This window comes from Bos indicus, chromosome 2 (assembly GCF_029378745.1).
Source record: "Bos indicus isolate NIAB-ARS_2022 breed Sahiwal x Tharparkar chromosome 2, NIAB-ARS_B.indTharparkar_mat_pri_1.0, whole genome shotgun sequence".
NCBI lineage: Eukaryota > Metazoa > Chordata > Mammalia > Artiodactyla > Bovidae > Bos > Bos indicus.
In genome coordinates, this window is record NC_091761.1 from 122,141,917 (window position 1) to 122,161,551 (window position 19,635).

General features: G+C 49.8%; 1 protein-coding gene across 1 annotated transcript in view; it reads left to right on the plus strand.

Moving 5' to 3' along the window:
• NKAIN1 (sodium/potassium transporting ATPase interacting 1) overlaps nt 1-19,635 on the plus strand; it is a 46,314-nt gene that overhangs the window by 20,785 nt on the left and 5,894 nt on the right. The window contains exon 2 of the mRNA XM_019979535.2: nt 18,876-19,013. Within this exon, the coding sequence (XP_019835094.1) occupies nt 18,876-19,013 (138 nt within the window). The remainder of the gene's footprint in view (nt 1-18,875; nt 19,014-19,635) is intronic.

Consider the following 19,635-nt stretch of genomic DNA (forward strand, 5'->3'; position numbering starts at 1 on the left):
TGTCTTCCCTTGTGGCAGTTCCTGCCAGTGAAGGAGACGTGGGTTTAATCCCTAGGTCAGGTAGATTCCCTGGAAAAGGAAATGGCAACACACTCCAGTATTCTTACCTGAGAAATGCCATGGACAGAGGAGCCTGGCGGACTACAGTCCATGGGGTTGCAAAGAGTCAGACCTGACTTAGTGACTAAATAGCAACAAGAGTTCTTTATATATTCTGGATTCTAGACGCTTATCACATCTATGATTTGCAAATATTTTCTCCTATTCCATGAGCTGACTTTTCACTTTCTTGATAGTATGCTTTTATGTTCAAAAGGTTTGGATTCTGATGATGTCCAGTTTATCTAGTTTTCCTTTGGCTGCTTGTGCTTTTGGTGTCATATTTAGGAACTGTTGCCTCTTTTAAGTTCACTCAGATTGACTCCTGTGGTTCCTTGTAAGAGCTGTATATTTTTAGCCCTTATGTTTAGGTCTGTGATTCATTTTGAATGAAGTTTTATATATGGTGTGAGGTAGGAGTCCAACTTCATTCTTCTGCATATGGATGTCTAATTGTGCCAGCATCCTCTATTGAATAAATACTTTCTCCATTGAATCATCTTGGCACCCTGTTGAAAGTTTTTTGTAAATATATGAGTTTATTTTCAGATTCTAGATTCTATTCCATTGATCTATATTTCTGACCTTATCTCATTACCACTGTGTCTTGATTACTGTAGTGTGTTAAGTTTTGACGTCAAGAAGTCTTCCAACTTTGTTCTTTTTCAAGATTGTTTTCGCTGTTTTGGGCCCCTTGGGTTTCCATACAAATTTTGGGATTTTGATAGAGATTCATTGAATCTGTAGATCAATTTGGAAGTATTGTGATCTTAACAATATTGTCTTCCAGGTTATGAACACTGGATGTCTTCCCATTTATTTAGGTCTTTAATTTCTTTCAGTAATATTTTGTAGTTTTCACTGTATGAGTCTTGCACCTCCTTGGTTAAATTTATCCCAAGTACTTTATTATTTTCTATATTATTGTAAATAAAATTGTTTCCTTATTTCAAGTTTGAATTGTTCATTGCTAGTATATAGAAATAAAGCTGGTTTTTGCATACTGATTTTGGACCTTGCAACTTCAGTGCTCTGATTTAGTAGCTCTAACTTCTGTGTGTGTGTTTGTGTGACTTCTTTAGGGCTTTCTATGCACAACGTCATGTCATTTGCCTCACAAATATCACGAACAAACTAGTGGCTACAGTGGGAGAGGGAAGGGAGAGCGGTGGGGGGAAATATATAGGGGTGGGGGAAATATATAGGGGAGGGGGAATATATAGGGGTGGGGGGAATATAGGGATGGGGGAAATATATAGGGGTGGGGGAAATATATAGGGGGAGGGGGGAAATATATAGGGGTGGGGGGGAATATATAGGGGGAGGGAGGAATATATAGGGGGAGGGGGGAAATATATAGGGGTGGGGGGAATATATAGGGGTGGGGGGAATATATAGGGGTGGGGGGAATATATAGGGGTGGGGGGAATATATAGGGGTGGGGGGAATATATAGGGCTGGGGGGAGAGGGGAGGGAGAGGAGTGGGGGGGAAATATATAAGGGTGGGGGGAATATATAGGGGGAGGGGGAAACATATAGGGGTGGGGGGGAAAGGGCTATGGGATTATATGCAAATAGGTTGTGAAACCTTTTTTAAAATTGAAGTATATTTGATTTACAATGTTGTGTTAGGTTCTGGTGTAAGCAAAGTGATTCAGTTATACATGTATGTATGTATTCTTTTTCATATCCTTTTCCATTACAGTAAAACTATTATAAATTGTAAAGCACTATAGAATTTTAAGGCTTTTTCATTCAATTAAAAAAAATCATATTATCTGGAAACAGAGATAGTTTTACTTCTTTTTTTTCCAATCCAGGTGTCTTTGCTTTCTCTTTCTTGCCTAACTGCCCTGGCTACAATCTCAAATACAATGATGTGAGGGGTTCGGGTGTTTCTCTTTAGACATTTCTGTATTTGTTTGTTTTGAGCTGTACTGGGTCTTCATTGTGGTGCACGGGCTTCTCTCGTTGTGGAGCACGGGCTCTAGAGAGTGTGGGCTCAGGAGTTGCTGCGTGTGGACAGGGCTTCTCTACTTGAGGGGTGCAGGCTTAGGTGCCCCACGGCATCTGAGATCTTAGCTCCCTGACCAAGAATCAAACCTGCGCCCCCTGCATTGGAAGGTGGATTCTTAACCCCTGGAGACCACCAGGGAAGTCCTTCCAATACAATGTTGAATAGAAGTGAAGGAGAGTGGACATGTTGTCTTGTCCCTGATCTCAGTTTCTCACCATTAAATATGATACGAGCTGTGGGGTTTTTCATAGATGGCTTTTACCCGGTTGAGGAAGTTACCTTCTGTTCCTGTTCAGTTGAGTGTTTGGTTCAGTCCAGGGCTGTGTCTGTTTCTGCTTTTGCTCACCACTAGATCTCCAGTATCTAGTATTGGTACTGATACTCGGTGAAGATGTTCTGGTTGAACAAAGAGAAAATGAAAAAGTCTCGTAATGACCTAAAGAGCTCAATCTTCTCAAGACCCTTCCTACAGTGATTCCAGCTTCTATATCTCTGACCTCAGGTGTAGACACTTTCTCTTCACTCATTCCCTTTGCTTATCCTGGCCTGACCCATAGATGTGGGCTCTGATATCAATTATCTCCATTTCAGATGAGATGGGCTCTAATATCAGTTATCCCCATTTCAGCCATGGTAAGAGGCTTACTAGCTGTGTGGCCTGTGGGCAAATGGTGGAGGCAGGATTTGTACCTGGTCTGGCTGACTTCTCAGATTTCAGTTCCTGTACCTGCCTGGTTGGTGAGGGGTCAGGGTGAGAGGAGCTGAACCATAGGATAAAGACCTGTATCTCTACAGAAGATCCATTCTATCCTGATCTGAGGGGAAATGGTAGAAGGAGAACCATAGTCTACTCTACTATGTCAGAGTAGAGAGTGTGTGTGTGTGTGTATGTTTGTATTTTCTCAGTCATGTCTGACTCTTTGCAACCCCCTGGACTGTAGCCCACCAGGCTCCTCTGTCTGTGGAATTTCCCAGGCAAGAATACTGGAGTGGGTTGCCATTTCTTACTCCAGGGGGTCTTCCTGACCCAGGGATTGAACCCACATCTCTTGCATCTCCTGCATTGGCAGGTGGGTTCTTTACCACTGCACCACCTGGGAAGCTTCAGAGCAGAATATTAGGTGCATATTCTTTTGAGATAAAACAGACTTCCAGGAGATTCTTCTCTTGCACCAGGCTCCTTGGAGGTCAGTTCTGCTGTTGGGGATGCTCAGGTGGGAAGGAGGAGGAGCCGGGGCTTTATTGTTCTGCTTCTCTTGACCCAGTTGGAACAGAAAGTGTGAGCCCAGGAGTTCTGCCCAGCGAGGAGGGGAGCTTGATGGTTCCCAGGGGTCAGTTATCCCATTGAGCCCACTCCTTAACCTGGTAGGCAAGTAGGGTAGGGGCTTCAGGCCCCATTCTACAGATGAAAAAACTGAGGCCCCGAACAGTCAAATGATTTGCCCAAGGTCTCAGCATTCATAATTTTCTGAGTTAGACAGGATGTCATAGGTTCATAGCAGAGTCCAGGAGGGAAAAGGCAGGGTCAGGAGGAGGCCCTGAAACGTGTTGGTCTGAGTGCCTCTGCTTACAGACAAGGGCCACCCACTCTCAAGGCTGACTCAGCCAGGCTGGCTCAGAGGGAGCACTGGGTCAGCTTCAAGGGAGCGTTTTGAGGGACCCCTGGGATAGCGCATTTGACATGGAGATTTGCAGAGATGCTGTGAAGGCAGGCAGGCCACCCACTTGAGGTGATAGCACAAGGGCTGCAGGAAAGCATCCAGAAAGAATGAAAGAAACCTTCACTGAAGGGGTGAGAAAACTTCAGCAGATCAGAACACCATCTACAAAAGTGAGGGTGAGGTGGACGGAAGGACTGGACTCAGAGGAGACCAGAGAATGGCATCTTCTGGGTGCACCTTCTGTGCCAGGCATCTGCTTTATATCCTCTCATGTCAGCTCTGAAAGGTGGGTTTAATTCTTTTCCTATTTGTAGACAAGGGAGCGGAGGCATAGGAGGTTTAGACTCGCTGGACATCACACGGCTATTAAATGAGGAGTCTGAACAGAACATACCTCAGCGTCCTCTGTGGTCCTGGTGGATCCTCTGGGAGGGCACCGGTTTCAGCAGTTTGGGGAGGCATCAGCAAGAGTCGTGCTGACGCTGTGCGGGAAGAAGAGGAGCTGATAGGGAGAGTGGGGTGGTGTGCAGGCTCTGGAGCCCACAGCGTGTGTTTGAATCCTGCCCTGTGACCCGGGGTCTGTGACTTTGCTCCCTGAACCACAGTGTCCACAAGCGTAAAATGACACTTCTCAGGAGTGAGAGAGTCGATGACACGGACGTCAGGCCGCATGTACAGGGCAAATCCCTGGAGCGGAGGCCTTGCTTTCTGCTCTGGTCTCTCATTACACAGACACTTGGAGTCAATCTTCTGAGCAGCCAGTGCAGGCCTGGTACAGAGTCAGTGTCCACGAATGCTTGGTGAGTGAGTGAGGAGATCAAGGGTGGAGCAAGGGGCCAGACCCAGCCAGGCAGTTGCTGGACTGAAGTGTGGTGGTGGTGGTGGTGGCGGCGGCGAGGTGGTTAGGAGGGTCAGGGGAATCAGGGACAGTGCCTTAAAGGAACCTGCACAACTGGACCACTGTGGTCTCCTGTCCTTCAGAACAGGAGTCCTCTGAACTGTGGGGTTCTGGAATCTACACCATGAGTAATAATCACAGTGCCATTAACATGGCTTTACCTATAGCTGAGGGCCAGCAAGTGTTCTGAGTGTTTTACACATATTCCCTCATTTAGGCCTCAGGACAATCCATGAAATAGGTACTGTTATTATTATCTTCATTTTACAGATGAAGACATTAAAGCACAGAGAGGTTAAGTGACTTGCTGATGATCACACAGCTAGGAAGTGTTGAAGGTCAGATTCAAACCCAGACAGTCTAGCTTCTAGACCACACTTTTAACCACTACACTGTTACAGCTTCTCTGGGGTCAAGCTGCAAGAGTCTGGCCTCGGGATGAAACCAAAGACTTCATAGTGAAAGTCACTCAGTCGTGTCCGACTCTTTGCGACCCCATGAACTCCAGCACGCCAGGCCTCCCTATCCATCACCAACTCCCGGAGTCCACCCAAACCCATGTCCATCGGGTTGATGATGCCATCCAACCATCTCGTCCTCCGTCGTCCCCTTCTCCTCCTGCCCTCAATCTTTCCCAGCATCAGAGTCTTTTCAAATGAGTCAGCTCTTTGCATCAGGTGGCCAAAGTATTGGAGTTTCAGCTTCATCATCAGTCCTTCCAATGAACACCCAGGACTGATCTCCTTTAGGATGGACTGGTTGGATCTCCTTCTAGTCCAAGGGACTCTCAAGAGTCTTCTCCAACACCGCAGTTCAAAAGCATCAATTCTTCGGCACTCAGCCTTCTTCACAGTCCAACTCTCACATCCATACATGACCACAGGAAAAACCATAGCCTTGACTAGACAGACCTTTGTTGACAAAGTAATGGCTCTGCTTTTTAATATGCTGTTTAGGTTGGTCATAACTTTCCTTCCAAGGAGTAAGAGTCTTTTAATTTCATGGCTGCAGTCACCATCTGCAGTGATTTTGGAGCCCAGAAAAACAAAGTCTGACACTGTTTCCACTGTCTCCCCATCTATTTGCCATGAAGTGATGGGACCAGATGCCATGATCTTAGTTTTCTGAATGTTGAGCTTTAAGCCAACTTTTTCACTCTCCTCTTTCACTTTCATCAAGAGGCTTTTGAGTTCCTCTTCACTTTCTGCCATAAGGGTGGTGTCATCTGCATATCTGAGTTTATTGATATTTCTCCCAGCAATCTTGATTCCAGCTTGTGCTTAGTAACAGTAGTATTCCCATTTTACAGATGAGGAAACTGAGGCTCAAGGAAATGACTTTCCCAGATCCCACAGCTTGTTAAGTGACAGCTAGGACTCCATCCAGAGCCTGCGCTGATAACTCCTAGACTCTGTTCTCAGTCCCCTCCTGGGCAGATGTTGACTCCTGATTGTTTCATCAACTTTCCGATCTTTGCTATCCCACTTCCATTGTCATAGCCACTCCTGAGATCCTCTACACCTCCTTAACTAATTAATTCTCGCTGCCTAAGTGCCAGCTTCATTAATGTTCTTTCTACCATGAGTTTTTGACTTAATAATATGGTATCGTTCATTGTACTTAATGGGGGGAATCTGATTAATCACCTTTATATATATCCAAATGTCCATTTGTCTATAGCAGCCATGTGCTGGGAGAGCCTGGTTTATGGTGGGTTTTCTCTGTCTGGGTTGTCTTCCCCCACTCCCCAGGTTCTCTCTGGAGGGCACCCTCCTCCCAGGCCTTCACTCCCCACTCCAGAGCCTGCTGAGGAATGGCACTGGGGATATGCTGACAGTTTGGACATGGGAATGGGGCAGAGGTAGAGGGGGCATCTCCAAGAAGGTGGGAGCCCTAGGAGGGAGTCTCCGAGTATGGAGAGGGATTCTGGCTCCTGCCTTCAGCCATCCGAAGAAGGCCTTGATGTCTCCATTAGATTGCCCATCTCCAGCCCCCTTCCCCAGTCAGGGAGCCCTGTGCTTGAGGCATCCATCCATGGATTCTACCTCTGTCCATGGAATCCTCCAGGCAAGAATACTGGAGTGGGTTGCCATTCCCTTTTCCAGGGGATCTTCCCGATCCAGGGATCAAACCCAAGTCTCCAGCATTGCAGGCAGATTCTTTACCATCTGAGCCACCAGGGAAGCCCTAGCTAACCCTACTCAAACCTTCCCTGGCTCCTAGGGCCAGTGGGATAAAGCTCTAGGTCTGAGGCCCAGCTGTAGCCGTCCATACCCTGCCACCCTCACTTCATCCATGCAGAGCTGCTCCAGGCCCCCAAGTGGACCACACCCTTCCACATCTGGGGTGACTAACTCATCCCAGTTTGCCTGGGACTTTGGGGTTTATCCCCTCAAGTGCTGGACCTGGAGAAACTCCACAGCCCCAGGCCAATCGGGGTGGTTGATCACCCCACCCACACCTCGGGGGGTTTGCCCATGCTCATTCATCCCCTGGTAATTTCTTCTCTATTTTGTTTTTTTATAAAAGCATTGCTCATCAATGTAGCAACCTTACAGAAATCTCTCTAGTGGACTCTCAAAGACCCCCCTCCAGTTCCAGTCTCCAAAGTTAACAGTTTGATGATTCTTTTTCTTTCTTCTGCACAAAATTTGGATCCTGCTGGGAATTCCCTGGTGGTTCAGTGGTTAGGCCTCTGCGCTTCCACTGCAGGGGGCACAGGTTTGATCCTTGGTCAGGAACTAAGATCTCTCATGCCTCTCGGCACAGCCAAAAGGAAGAGAAAAAGGGTCATGCTTCTCAGGTAGTCCTGCAGCCTTTCATACCACACAGCTTGACCCTCTTTCCACACCCTACTGTAATGTCTGTGTTGGTTTCATCTTAGGGAGATGTCATAATTTACTGCATGTCCTTTTGAGGGACATCTGGAGGATTTGCAGTTGTTTTTTTTTTTTAAGTCCAAGGCCATTTTTTTTTTTTTTTAGTTTATTATGTATTTTATTTTTGGCTGTGCTGGGTCTTTGTTGCTGTGTGAAGGCTTTCTCTGGTTGTGGCGAGCTGCTACTGCTGGTAAGTCGCTTCAGTCGTGTCCAACTCTGTGCGACCCCATAGACGGAAGCCCACCAGGCTCCCCCGTCCCTGGCATTCTCCAAGCAAGAACACTGGAGTGGGTTGCCATTTCCTTCTCCAATGCATGAAAGTGAAAGTGAAAGTCAAGTCGCTCAGTCGTGTCCAACTCTTAGTGACCCCATGGACTGCAGCCCAGCAGGCTCCTCCATCCATGGGATTTTCCAGGCAAGAGTACTGGAGTGGGGTGCGAGCTAGGGCTACTCTAAGTTGTGGTGCATGGACTTGTGGGTTCTTCCTGGACCAGGAATCAAACCAGCAACCACTGGACCACCAGGGAAGTGCAAGGTCGAGTTTAAGTATCACCTCCTCTGTAAACCCTTCTTTAACCCTCCAGGTGGTCTCAAGTTTCTTTCCTATTACTGTCATTATTTTAATAATAATAGTTAACATTTATGGAGTGCTGATTATCCAGCACTTGACATACATTATCTCATTTCATTTTCACAAGTCCAAGAAGTGCAGAGACTTGGTATCCCCATTTTACCGATGGGAAGACTCAGGCTAACATGGCAGATAAACCCAAGCAGTGTGACTCCAAAGCATTCCCTGAACTGCCTTGCATGGTTTTCCCAAGGGTACACTGGAGTGGTGGTGCCGGGGGCCCGGGCCAGGCCAGAGGCCCTCTGCTGCCCTCCTTCCCAGCTGTGCACCAACCAGGTCAAAGCCCAGAGGTGTTGTTCCTGAAAGGCCAAAGCTGGTAGCCTACAGTGTCTAATTCACTCTTGCCAAGATCCAGAAATTAGGGGTGGGGAGAGCAGGCTCTTGGGCTTTTCTGGGCCTGTAAGAAGGGTATGCCCACAAGCAGAAAGCAGAGTGCCAGGACTGGAGACTGGAGGTTGGAGGAGTGGGGCCAGGCCTGGACTTGGGAATGAATTTACATATGTGTGTGCATGTTGAGTTGCTTCAGTCATGTCCGACTCTTTTCGACCCTTTGGACTATAGTCTGCCAGTCTCTACTGTCCTGGGATTCTGCAGGCAAGAATACTGGAGTCGGTTGCCATGCTCTCCTCCAGGGAATCTTCCCCATGCAGGGGTTGAACCCACATCTCTTACATCTTTTGCATTGGCAGGTGGGTTCTTTACCACTGGGGATCTAGAATACCCCTTGATTTTCTCAATACTGCTGTCAAGTAGGCACCTTGTGCCCATTCTACAGAGGAGAAGACTGAGTCACTGGTCTGAAGGTCCTTCTCTGCGCTGTCCACACCACCTCCCACTCTGGTGCCTGCGAGTTTGGACCAGATGGTCAATGAGGAGTTAGGTGTCCCATGAGATAGAGGGACCCTTTGATTTTAGACTGACCTTGGTATCTTCCTGGGCTGCTAGGCCCAAGGGTTATGCAAATTAATGTAGATGTATGCTAATTAGGCCGCTTCAAGGCCTGTTCTTCTTATGGAGCTGCCGGCTCAGAGGTATAGGGGGACAGATCTGCCCAGAAAGGGCCTGAGGAGCCCCTCAACTGGGGATAGGTCAGCAGTCACTGGGATGAAGGGATGGGGTTGCCATGGAGACAGAGGCCAAGCCCCAGCCACTGCCTCAGGATAGTCCAGGACTGGCCAGATCAGCCCACTGAGACAGTCCAGGGCCTCTCTAACAGCTCTAAGTGTGGTCTCCGAGGGCTAATTATGTGGAAGGTAGTGACCAGCTGCTCCCTGGCTCCTCCAGGCCCGGATGAGGGAGGGGGCTGGGCCACAGCGGGTGGGTATGAGGACAGACAGATGGCAGTCTGGGGGCTTGGAGGCTGGGGAGCTGTCCTGAGGAAGAGGGCGCAGCACTGGGAGGAGGGGAGGAGGTTAACCCTCGAGAGCAGAAGGCACGGGGTTGTAGGGGTGAGTATCCCAGTCTCCAAGAACCACGTGGTGGGATTCTGTAAGGGCTCCGCCCCAGCAGACATTTGCGGAATCAGCTCTTCTGTGTGACCCTGGGTAAGCCCCTTGGCTTCCTTGAGCCTCAGTTTCCTCATCTATCAGTAGAGGTCAGATTAAGAGATGTGACCTGGGACTTCCCAATTGGTCCAGTGGTTAGGACTCTGCACTGGCCTGCAAGCCATTTGGCACAGCCAAAAACAAAATAGAGAGCAATGTGACTCGAGTATAAGGGGCAGTATACAGTAGGTACTCAATAGGTGGCTGTACAGTTCTAAGACCCATTGGGAGAGGTTAGTTTAGTTTGGGTGGGGGCTTTCTTTGTATTTGTTTTGTTTTTTCGTCCTCGCTGCACAGCTCGTGGGATCTTAGTTCCCCAGTCAGGGATTGAACCTGGGCCCTCGGCTGTGAAAGCACAGAGTCCTAACCCCTGGGCCACCCGTGAAGTCCCTAGTTTTCTTGTTGGAAAGAGCTTCTTCTCTTCTTGCCTCCTCCGGCTTCCCTTGCTCCCTGGCCTGGGCCAGGTGTTCTGGTATCTGTCCTGAGGAGGGGAAGGTTTCTCATCCAGGGAGGAAAGGAACTGGGCCCTGTGGACTCAACACTGAGCTGTCAGCACTAAGCCCACAAAAGACACTCAAGAACTGTTGGCAGAATGAATGAATGAGCAGATATGAAGTGCTCAGAACAGTGCCTGGTTCTAGTTGGAGGTTAATAAACATCAGCTATTACTTCTCTGCCCATGGGAGGCTGAGCTGGGGGGCTCACCAGAGCAGAGCAGATTCTGTCCCCACTTCTGCTCTGTCCCTTCATATCACCTTGGCTGTCTAGAGAGATGTCTGGCAGGTAGGAAGAGCAGTGGAGATAGAGATAAGAACTCAGATCTTAGCTCTGCCACATCCTGTCTGAGACACTTGCAGAGACTCAAGAAGACCGCTCTGAGCCTGCTGTGTAAGAGGGGAACATTCATATCAAGGTGGCCACACTAGGGCTCTGGGGAGAGGGCTGCTGGCACCTGGAGAAGGGGTGGTGATGGGTCTGAGTATAGTCAGGCAAGGGGAGGCAGGGCTGTGATGACCCAGGCAGAACCTAGAGAGACAGGTTGTACCAGGGACTGGCAAAACCAGAGGTCCCAGGATCCCAAGGCCAGTCCCCCTGCAGGCAGGTGGGCTGCAGCAACAGCAGGCCTGGATAGTAACCTGGAGCTGGAGTGGCCCCCATAGTGCAGAAGAGAACACTGAGGCCCAAGGAGTTTTGCCCGTGGTCACAAAGCATGTTCCCGTCACAGGAGATCTCAGATCCTGAGCCACCCAGGTGCTCTCCACATAGTCTTGTGATGAATCAACAACATCTTACAACATTTTCTCTTAACTTAAAAAAAAATGTAGCTTTGTTGTAAAACATCTCAGAAATCCAAAAGTGTTGTGTATTTAAAAGTAAAAGTCTCCCGTTTCCCGCTCCCTAGGGAGAACTTCTCATAACCATTTGTTGTATGTTTCCCTGGCTCTCGATTCGGCATTTACAGTTACACACATCTTGTATCTGTTGTCTTTTTTTTTTTAAACATAAATGGAATCATATTGTTCTGCAGCTCTTTTTTTTTTTTCTTTTCACTTAACAGTGATAGCCTTGGACATTTTCCAGGAGGATCCAGGCTGAGCCAGAGAGAGGCAGAAGGGCTGCAAGACCCCTGGCAAAGAAAGGGAGAGAGAGAGTGTGTGTGGCGGGTAGGAGGAATTCCCCACAAGTCACTACACACAGTGGGTGGGAAACCAGGCAGAGAAGCCTCCATCCTCGGGTCCCAGAGGACTGTGGCATCTGGTCTCTAGGCTTGAATTCTCTGTGGTCAAAGCCACGCTAGCTTGCTTATCACCATATACCCCACATTGTGCCTGGCACATAGTAGGTGCTCAAGAAATGCTTGTTGGATGAATTGAGTTCCTTTTAGTCCCATCTTCCCTGACCCTGCCAGAGACTGCCTAGTCTCCGTTGACCGTAGTCTTTTTAATCTCTTGCTGGGTGTTTATTTTGACTCATGCTCAAATGGCTATGGATGCCAGATGGACCCTAGAGAGGGGGTCCATCCCTGAGCTCTGAGACAGAGCTCAGAGAAAGAGAGAAGACCCTCCCCTTAGACAAGTCACTGCCCTTCTCTGCTGTCAGTTTGCTCCCCTCTCTAATGAGGGCTTGGACCAGCGGGTCTCCAGGGGTCCTTCCAGCTCTGCCATCTGTGGCTTCAGCCCCACTACCTCATTTCACGGATGAGGAGCTGAGTCGACTTTAATTTTGTCAGCTGCCTCAGAAATCCATTGGGAAAAGGGGGGCTTGAGTTTGGGGATGCATCTGAGGCTGCTGCCATGTCCTAAGCACCAACTGTGTGCCAGGTACCCGCTCTAGAGCTTCACATGCACTGTCCAGAATCCTCAGGGCATTTTCCCAGTAGGCAAACAGGCTGGCTCAGAAAGGGGGAGTAACTTGCCCAAGGCCACACAGTGAGTCAGGGACTGATCTGGGAGTGGAGCTCTGATCTGCCTAGAGCCCCCAATGGTGAGCTCCTCCCGCCTCAGCATCTCTGTGAACTAAAGCCAGTAAAGGAAAAAAATTAATATTGTGAAGTCAGTAAAGGAGACCAGGTTGAACCAAACTATTCTCCAGAAACTTCAGGGTCCCCTTCCTCATTGTTTCCCCAGACAATCTGACTTCTGTATCTAAGTCCCCTGGTGACATGGCTAGAATTTGGGGCAAAAAGTGATTGACTTGCAGAACTGGCTGGCAAGGGCTTGGGCCATGAGGCTTCTGATGGGGTTCTGTGGCCCCAGGCTTAGCCCTCTCCCCCAGCTAGTTTCCTGGGGCTGGGGTGGGCCCATCTGCATTATTCATTCTTCACCCCTCAACCCCCAGCCCCCCACCTGGTGTTGGGCTCCTGGGGTTGGCGTCTAGACAGACAAGAGCATCCTACTGAGAACAGAGGCAGCCCTGACTCGGGGCTGAAGGTTCCCATGGCAACTGCATCCCCCTCAGCTGGCAGCTACCCAATAAATAAATAATCAGGGATGGGGGTGGGGAGCTCAAGGCCGGGGGAGGGGCAACAGGGGAGCCTGGTGGAGGCTTCACTCTGGAAAGAGGTGTGGGTTAGGCTTGAAGTGGCCTGGGGGCTGGTATTGCAATCAGCCAGGTGAGAGGGTAGAGGGAGGAATATGGCCAGATGTGAGAGATTCAGAAGATCAGAGAGCCGGGACTTGATGACAGGCTAGGCATGCAGGTGAGCAAGAGACTAGGACCTAAAGCTTAACTTCCTAGCTCATGCAGCTGGACACCTCATGGGGCCCACATCCCAGGCAATGGACCAGGTTTGGGCGTATTAAGTTCATGATGAACCATCCAGTGGGTACTTGGTTATAAAGGGGCTGGAGGTTTAAAAGACTTAAGCTGGCAGGAGGTTGGGGCACGCATTTGCTGGGACACATGGAGTATGAAGAGAGGATGGGCTGCACCGCAGTCAGGCCTGAGAAGTGGAGGATGTGTGTGCCAGGCATGGCTCTCGCCGCTGGAAATGCAGCAGTGAACATCCCCACTCTCCTGGAATTTGCTGTCTAATGCAGGAGACGGTAAATAATGAGTAAGTAGTATGTTAGTCAGTGAAAAGTACCACGGAAAAATAATTAAGTGGTGAAGGGTGGGAGTAGCCAGGAGTTCTGCAACAGAATATAATTTTACATGGTGCTGACTCTCCTCAAGATGAGATGAGGGAGGTACTGTGAAACATACCCATTTTGTTGGTGAGGAAACTGAGGTACAGGGAGATTCAGTGACTTGCCCAGAGTTTTAGAAAAACCAGTGGCACCAGGGTTCTAACCCAGCTCTGCTCCTAATTTCCTGGACCAAGTTGTTATAGCAGGTGGGTGGGGGAGTGAGTGGCAGGAAGGATGTGAAGACCTTTAATCAACTTTGGATGTGAGAACCTTGGGATACATAAGGCATTAACTGGAGAGGAAAAGGGGTTGTTGTTTTTTTTAATAGAAGACTCTTGAGCATGTTTAGGAGCCAGAGGGAAGGATCCCAGGCAGGGGAAGAAGTTGAGTTTACAAGAGAAGAGACTGTGGATGACATGGGCTCCTGAGAAGGTAGAGAACACAGTTCGGAGTGCAGGAGGAGGCATTGGCCTTGGGTGGGAGGAGGGATGGAACGTCAAGTGTAGGAGATGGGGGTGAAGGAGACCAGGTCTTCACCCAGAGCAGGGTGAAGGACACCCAGGAGGTGGAGGATGGCGAGAAGACCTGAATATCATCAGGGAGAGTGATTTCCTGGGGAGCCTCTTGGATTTGATCATTCCAGATCTCCAGGGGCCCCAGTCTGCCCCGGGGAGTGACTCTGCAGCAATGCTTGGCTGCTTTTCAAGAACTAAGAAAACTATTAATTGGGTTTATCCAGGAGTGGGCTTTCCCTGACATTCGTGATGAAAAGGCAGAGGAGTATGAGAGTCTGGGTTGCAGGCGAAGCTGATGGTGAAGTGAGGGGTCCCGTGATCCCAGCAGGCTGACTTGGGATGTGAAGTGGGGAATGGAAGCGAGGAGAGGGCTGGGGAGCTGGCACCCTGGGCTGGGCTCGTCATCATGAAGGCTATTGGAAAGAAGCTGGGGTGGTCCGAGAGGGGCTCAGGAATCGCTGACTTTGGAAAGCGTGGCAGTTACAGGTGGTGACCCAGCCCAAGAGGTGGCCGTGGACAAGGAAGAATGGAAGCCTGGGTCGTGGGAGAGGACTTAAGAGGCTGAGAGATTGGGGTACTGCAGGGGGTGCCCCCACCCGATGTTAGAGTCAACCAGGGTGATGCAGGGATCGAGGAATCATCTTCAAGGAACGGACCTGACCTGGAGTGGATGATGAAGCCAGCCATGGATGAGGGTGGGACAGCCACAGGCCTCCCACCTTTGGGCCCGAGGAAGGAGAGGAGAGAAGAGAAACAGAGCCACTGAAAAGACTCCAGAGAGGCAGGGTCCTTGGGTGAAGGTGTAGCAGGTGGGGGACCCCTTAGAAAAGGCACTGAGGCCAGAGAGACACTCGCTGGTGTGGAAGGGCTCGTGAAAGGGGGCTGGGGGGGTCTGGGTCAGGAAGCGGCACAGAGGGGCATTCAGATCAAGGGCAGAGAGGACTGACCGATGGGCAGGAAAGTGGGACTTACTCTGTGGGCGCTGACAGATCCAGAGAGGCTGAGGGGTCTGGGGGGTCTGGATTTCTTCTGTCCTGCTGGGACTAGTTACCACTCATCCTGCTTGTCTGGGGTCCTGAGTGACCTGAGAGTTGGCTGGCCCAGAGGCCATAGAGATTACCTCAGGCTCTCTGGGCTGCATGGACGACAGAGTGACTCAAGCAGATTTTGTGCTTTAGAAAAAGCACTCCACAGAGGTGGTCGGCAGCCTCCCTCTGCCAGGAAATCTGGCAGGAGGCTGCAGCACTTGCCCACAGAAGCCTCGTGTCAGCTCACGGAGGAGAGAGACCCAAGAAGCCAGCTTGTTCTGGCCTGTAGGCTGACCAGGTCAAAATTTCCCCAAAGTCATTTTTTCCCTCTCACTGCATGTGCACTTGAACTTTTTGCAAAGGGATAGGTTGCTGTTGTCTCCACACAAGTCCTCTCATCAAAGGAAAAAGGACACTCCAAGGCCAGTTATGATTTACACCCACTGCAGTCTTCAGACTAGTGTTTCTAAGCTGGTGGAACCAGATAGGGGAGATACTCCTCCTGTTTTTTGTTCTTATCTTTACTTGTTAATTAGCCGCATATCAGTGCTGGGGAAGCAGGAGTTCTGGAGTAACAACAGCTTTAGAATTGGGATTATATGGAATCTCAGTTAAAATATTTATTTATTTAAGTTGATCTCTGCACTCACCTTTGGCAGAAGAGGCAGCATCGTTCAGGCCTGGGTTATCATGCTTATCACAATGGTTTGTAACTGTCCAGTTTTCCATCCATCTCCCCACCTAGGCTCTGAGTTCCCAAAGGGCAGGGACTGCAACATATTCACTTCAGCATCCCAGCGTCAGCACGAGGCCTGACACAGACTAAACATTCTGTGAATAAATAAATGATGGACCCTGGATGGATGAGGGCATGTCAGATGTCGGAGGGATGAATAAAGGGATGTGGATGGGGTTTTGATGAATGAGTGGGTGAGTGTTGGATGGGAGGCTGCAAGGATGGCTCAGAGTGACAAGAACAGCTAGTGTTCCATATTCAGTGGAAAGAGAGGTCCCTCTGGGCCAGGCAGGAAGTCTTGCTAGGGAAGGAGAAAATTGTGCTATATTTTGAAAAATGAGGAGGACTTGGGTATAGGAAAAGGGAAATGATAGTGAAACCTCAACTGTTATTTCAGCTGCTTAGGGGCAGAAACTGACCCAGAATAAAGAATTGAGCCAAATCCTAGCAGCCTTCAAAGCCCAACTAAGACGCTTTGGCTGTTAGGTCTTCTATTAATTAACTACCTTCTATTAAGTCTAATAGTTTATGTGATGTCTCCATATCCTCACAGCTTCCTGGGGGAATTCCTGTCTTCCCCATTTATAATTAAAGAAATAGTCTCAGAGAGGGGAATTAACTTGTCCTGAGTCACACAGCAATCTGCAGTCTGAACCTGAGTTGACTGCCGCTCACTCCATCAGTGAGGGCCCTGAGAACACAAGGGCTTTGAGCAAGGGCCAGGGTGGGGGTGCGGGTGATGCCAGGTTTAGGCAGTTGTGTCCAGGCAGGGTGTCTCCCCAGCTACACTGTGAGCCTGGGCAACTCTGTCACAACCTCATTTCCAGGATCCCATGCCAGCTGAGTCTAGAGCACCCACCCGGACCTCAAACCACCAGGGCTCCCCAGGGCCTCACAGAGTCAAGGTAGAAAGGAGAACAGACTTGGGGCAGGAGCTTTGGGTTCAGGCCATTGGATTAAAGACCAGAAGAGCCCTTAGATTATTTAGTCTGGCAGCCTCTGTGTATGAAAGAGGAGCCCAAGACCCACAGAGAAGGTGGCTTGCCCATGTAAGCCAGGAGTCAGTGTTAGAACCTCAACCAGAAACCACATGTCTAAACTCCCAAGCCAGTGCCAACCGGGAAAGGTGGCGTGTTGGTGCCAAAATGGGACAGAAGGCAGAGAAAGGCAGGGTGTCTGCCTGGCTCTGCCACCAACCTGCTGTGTGACCTTGGGCAAGTCACTTCCTCTCTCTGGGCCTCATCGTTGCTTTCCTCTGAGCTAATGATCTCAGCGGTGCCTTTCTGCCAAGAAGTATCCAATGAGAGATGAACTTGGAAAGCTCTTTGCAACCTGCAGAGCCCTGGGAGGGGAGTCACCAGCAAGAGGCAGGCCGGTGCCAGGTCATTGGATGCCAGGGTTGGGCCTCTGCCCAAGCTTTACCATCTGTGTGGTACCATCACCTCCACCCCCTCCTGCCTCCTAGCCAGGAAAAAGCCTTCTGGGACCTTATTTTATTAGGATCATCTCTCCCTACCTAGACAGACTCTCTTCTCTCTCCTTCTATGTAGGCAGGACTCTTGGGTATAAGTGACAGAAATCAGTACAAGGAGGGAGAATTCGTTTAGTCATGGCTGGATCCTCAGACCCAAAACAAGGTCTCCCAGACGCTCCCCTTGCGTGTTCACTCTTCTTTCCTCACTCTCTGTCCCTTAGCTCTGGCTTCCTCCTCAAGCAGGCTGTCCCCTGCATGGTGGCAAAGACAGTCCCCAGGAGCTCTCAGCTGACACTATACCCATCCAGGTATCTTGGCGGACAGGCAGCATCTCTGTCCTGATCCCCCAGCAAATATCCAGGCAACTCTCAGGGGCAGAGCGCAGAGAGAGTGCCCATCCATGAGCAGATCACTGTGTGCTGCTTATTTACTTAGACTTGGGTCCTGAGCCCACCGCAGAAATCAGTACGCATGGACTGAGGGTCTGGGAGGCAGTTTCCAAAACAAAGAGATAGGTTCTGTCAACAGAAGAAGGGATATGGGACGGGCGGTAAGCACTGGTATCCTTGGGACCTGTGTTTCTAAGTGTATCAGCTGAAAGGTTGAATCAGGGGCTACTGGAAAGGGACTGTTGATCGAGTCCTATATCAGTCACCTCCTGCTGCATAACAAATCCCTCCAAAATGTAGTGGTGCAAAAACAATCATTTTCGGGAGTTCCCTGGCGGTCCAGTGGTTAGGACTCAGGGCTTTGACTGCCATGGGCCCAGGTTCAACCCCTGATTCGAGGAACTAAGATCACACAAGCTGCACGATGTGGCTGAAAATTTAAAAACAGTAATAAAAACAAAAAATAGAACAACCGCTTGATTTAGCTCACGATTTTGTGGGTCAGCTGGAGGTTCTTTGGTCCAGGGACGTGTCTTTGGTCTGTTGGTGGGTTGGCTAGCGTCTGAGTGATCTAGGATGGCCTCACTCGTGTGTGTTGATGTGGCTGTTGGCTGGGGTGCCTTGGTTCTTTTCCCCGTGCCCTCTTATCCTCCTGAAAGTGAGCTTGAGCTCTTTCAAAAGTTGTTTTCTGTGTTATCAGTGTAAAAAGTGGGCAAGCTCCAATGCACCAGCGTTTTTCAAGCTTTTTCACCTGCTTCCTCTTGGCTCACATCTCATTGAATGAAGCAAGTCATGTGACCGAACACAAGCATTAGTATGGGAAGGCACTGCCAAGGAGCACAAAGTTAGTGTGGAAGCAGGAGGAGAAAAAGGAAAGCAAATCCGTTTCTCTGCAGCCCATGGATTCCCTGGGCCAGGACAACCTCCAGAGAGGGGTCCTTAAAAGAGGAAACTCAGTCCTACCAGCTTCCCTGGGTCCTCCAGGGCCATGGCTCATCCCTAGACCAGTGCTAGGGGGAGCCAGTCTGAATCCTGACTCCACTGAGACCCACCCCCCTGGGAAGCTGCAGGTGCCAGGCGGGGAGGCTTCTTGGCAGGGAGGAAGGTGTTCTGAACCCTGGCTCCTGTCTCCCATTAGCCCACCCCAAAGTGATCACCAGGGCTCCATCCCTCTCTCATCCTCACCAATTTGTCCTCACCTCCCAGCATCCCCTTGGGTACTCCAGGCTGGGGTGACCTTGAGACGTGTGTACAGTCAGGTCATGGTGCCTCATCACCCTGGTAACTGGTGTCCCCTGCTCCACAAGGTTGAGGAGGAGTCCCCGTCTTCCTCCTTTAGGGAGTGACGTGGCCTCAGCCTGCTCTTTCCCACAGGTGGCTGCGCTGGAGCGGCAGATCTTTGACTTCCTGGGCTACCAGTGGGCTCCGATCCTAGCCAACTTCCTGCACATCATGGCAGTTATCCTGGGCATCTTTGGCACCGTGCAGTACCGCTCCCGGTACCTCATTCTGGTATGGCTCACTCGGCCCCTCCCCAAACCAACTCCCTCTTTCTCATCCCCATCCATTCCCACCTCATTCTCCAGCCAGAGCTGCCCCCCAACCCCGGGCACCTAGACCCCTGCCTGAGTCTTGGCTCCAGCCTGGCTGGTGATATCCAAATCCCAGTGCTTCTTTGCTCAGTGGAGACAAGATTAGTACTTTCCTAAAGAATTTTCTATGGAAAAGTCCAACTATTAACCAGATGCATCATTGAGTGAGTGCTTCCCATGTGCCAGAGCTCCCTAGTAGCTCAGTTGGTAAAGAATCTGCCTGCAATGCAGGAGACCCTGGTTTGATTTCTGAGTTGGGAAGATCCCCTGGAGAAGGGATAGGCTACCCACTCCAGTATTCTGTCCTAGAGAATTCCGTGGACAGTCCATGGGGTCGCAAAGAGTCAGCCACAACTGAGTGACTTTCACTTTCATACTTCACTTTCCCATGTGCCAGGCACATGCCAAGAGTTTCACTAGCTTTACTTACCTTTACGACAGCCCTGCGAGGTGTATCTTACTGTCTCCATTTTCCAGATGAGGAAATGAGGCTCAGAAAGGTGACCAGGACTCCTTGAGTCACACAGCTAATAAGTGGCGGG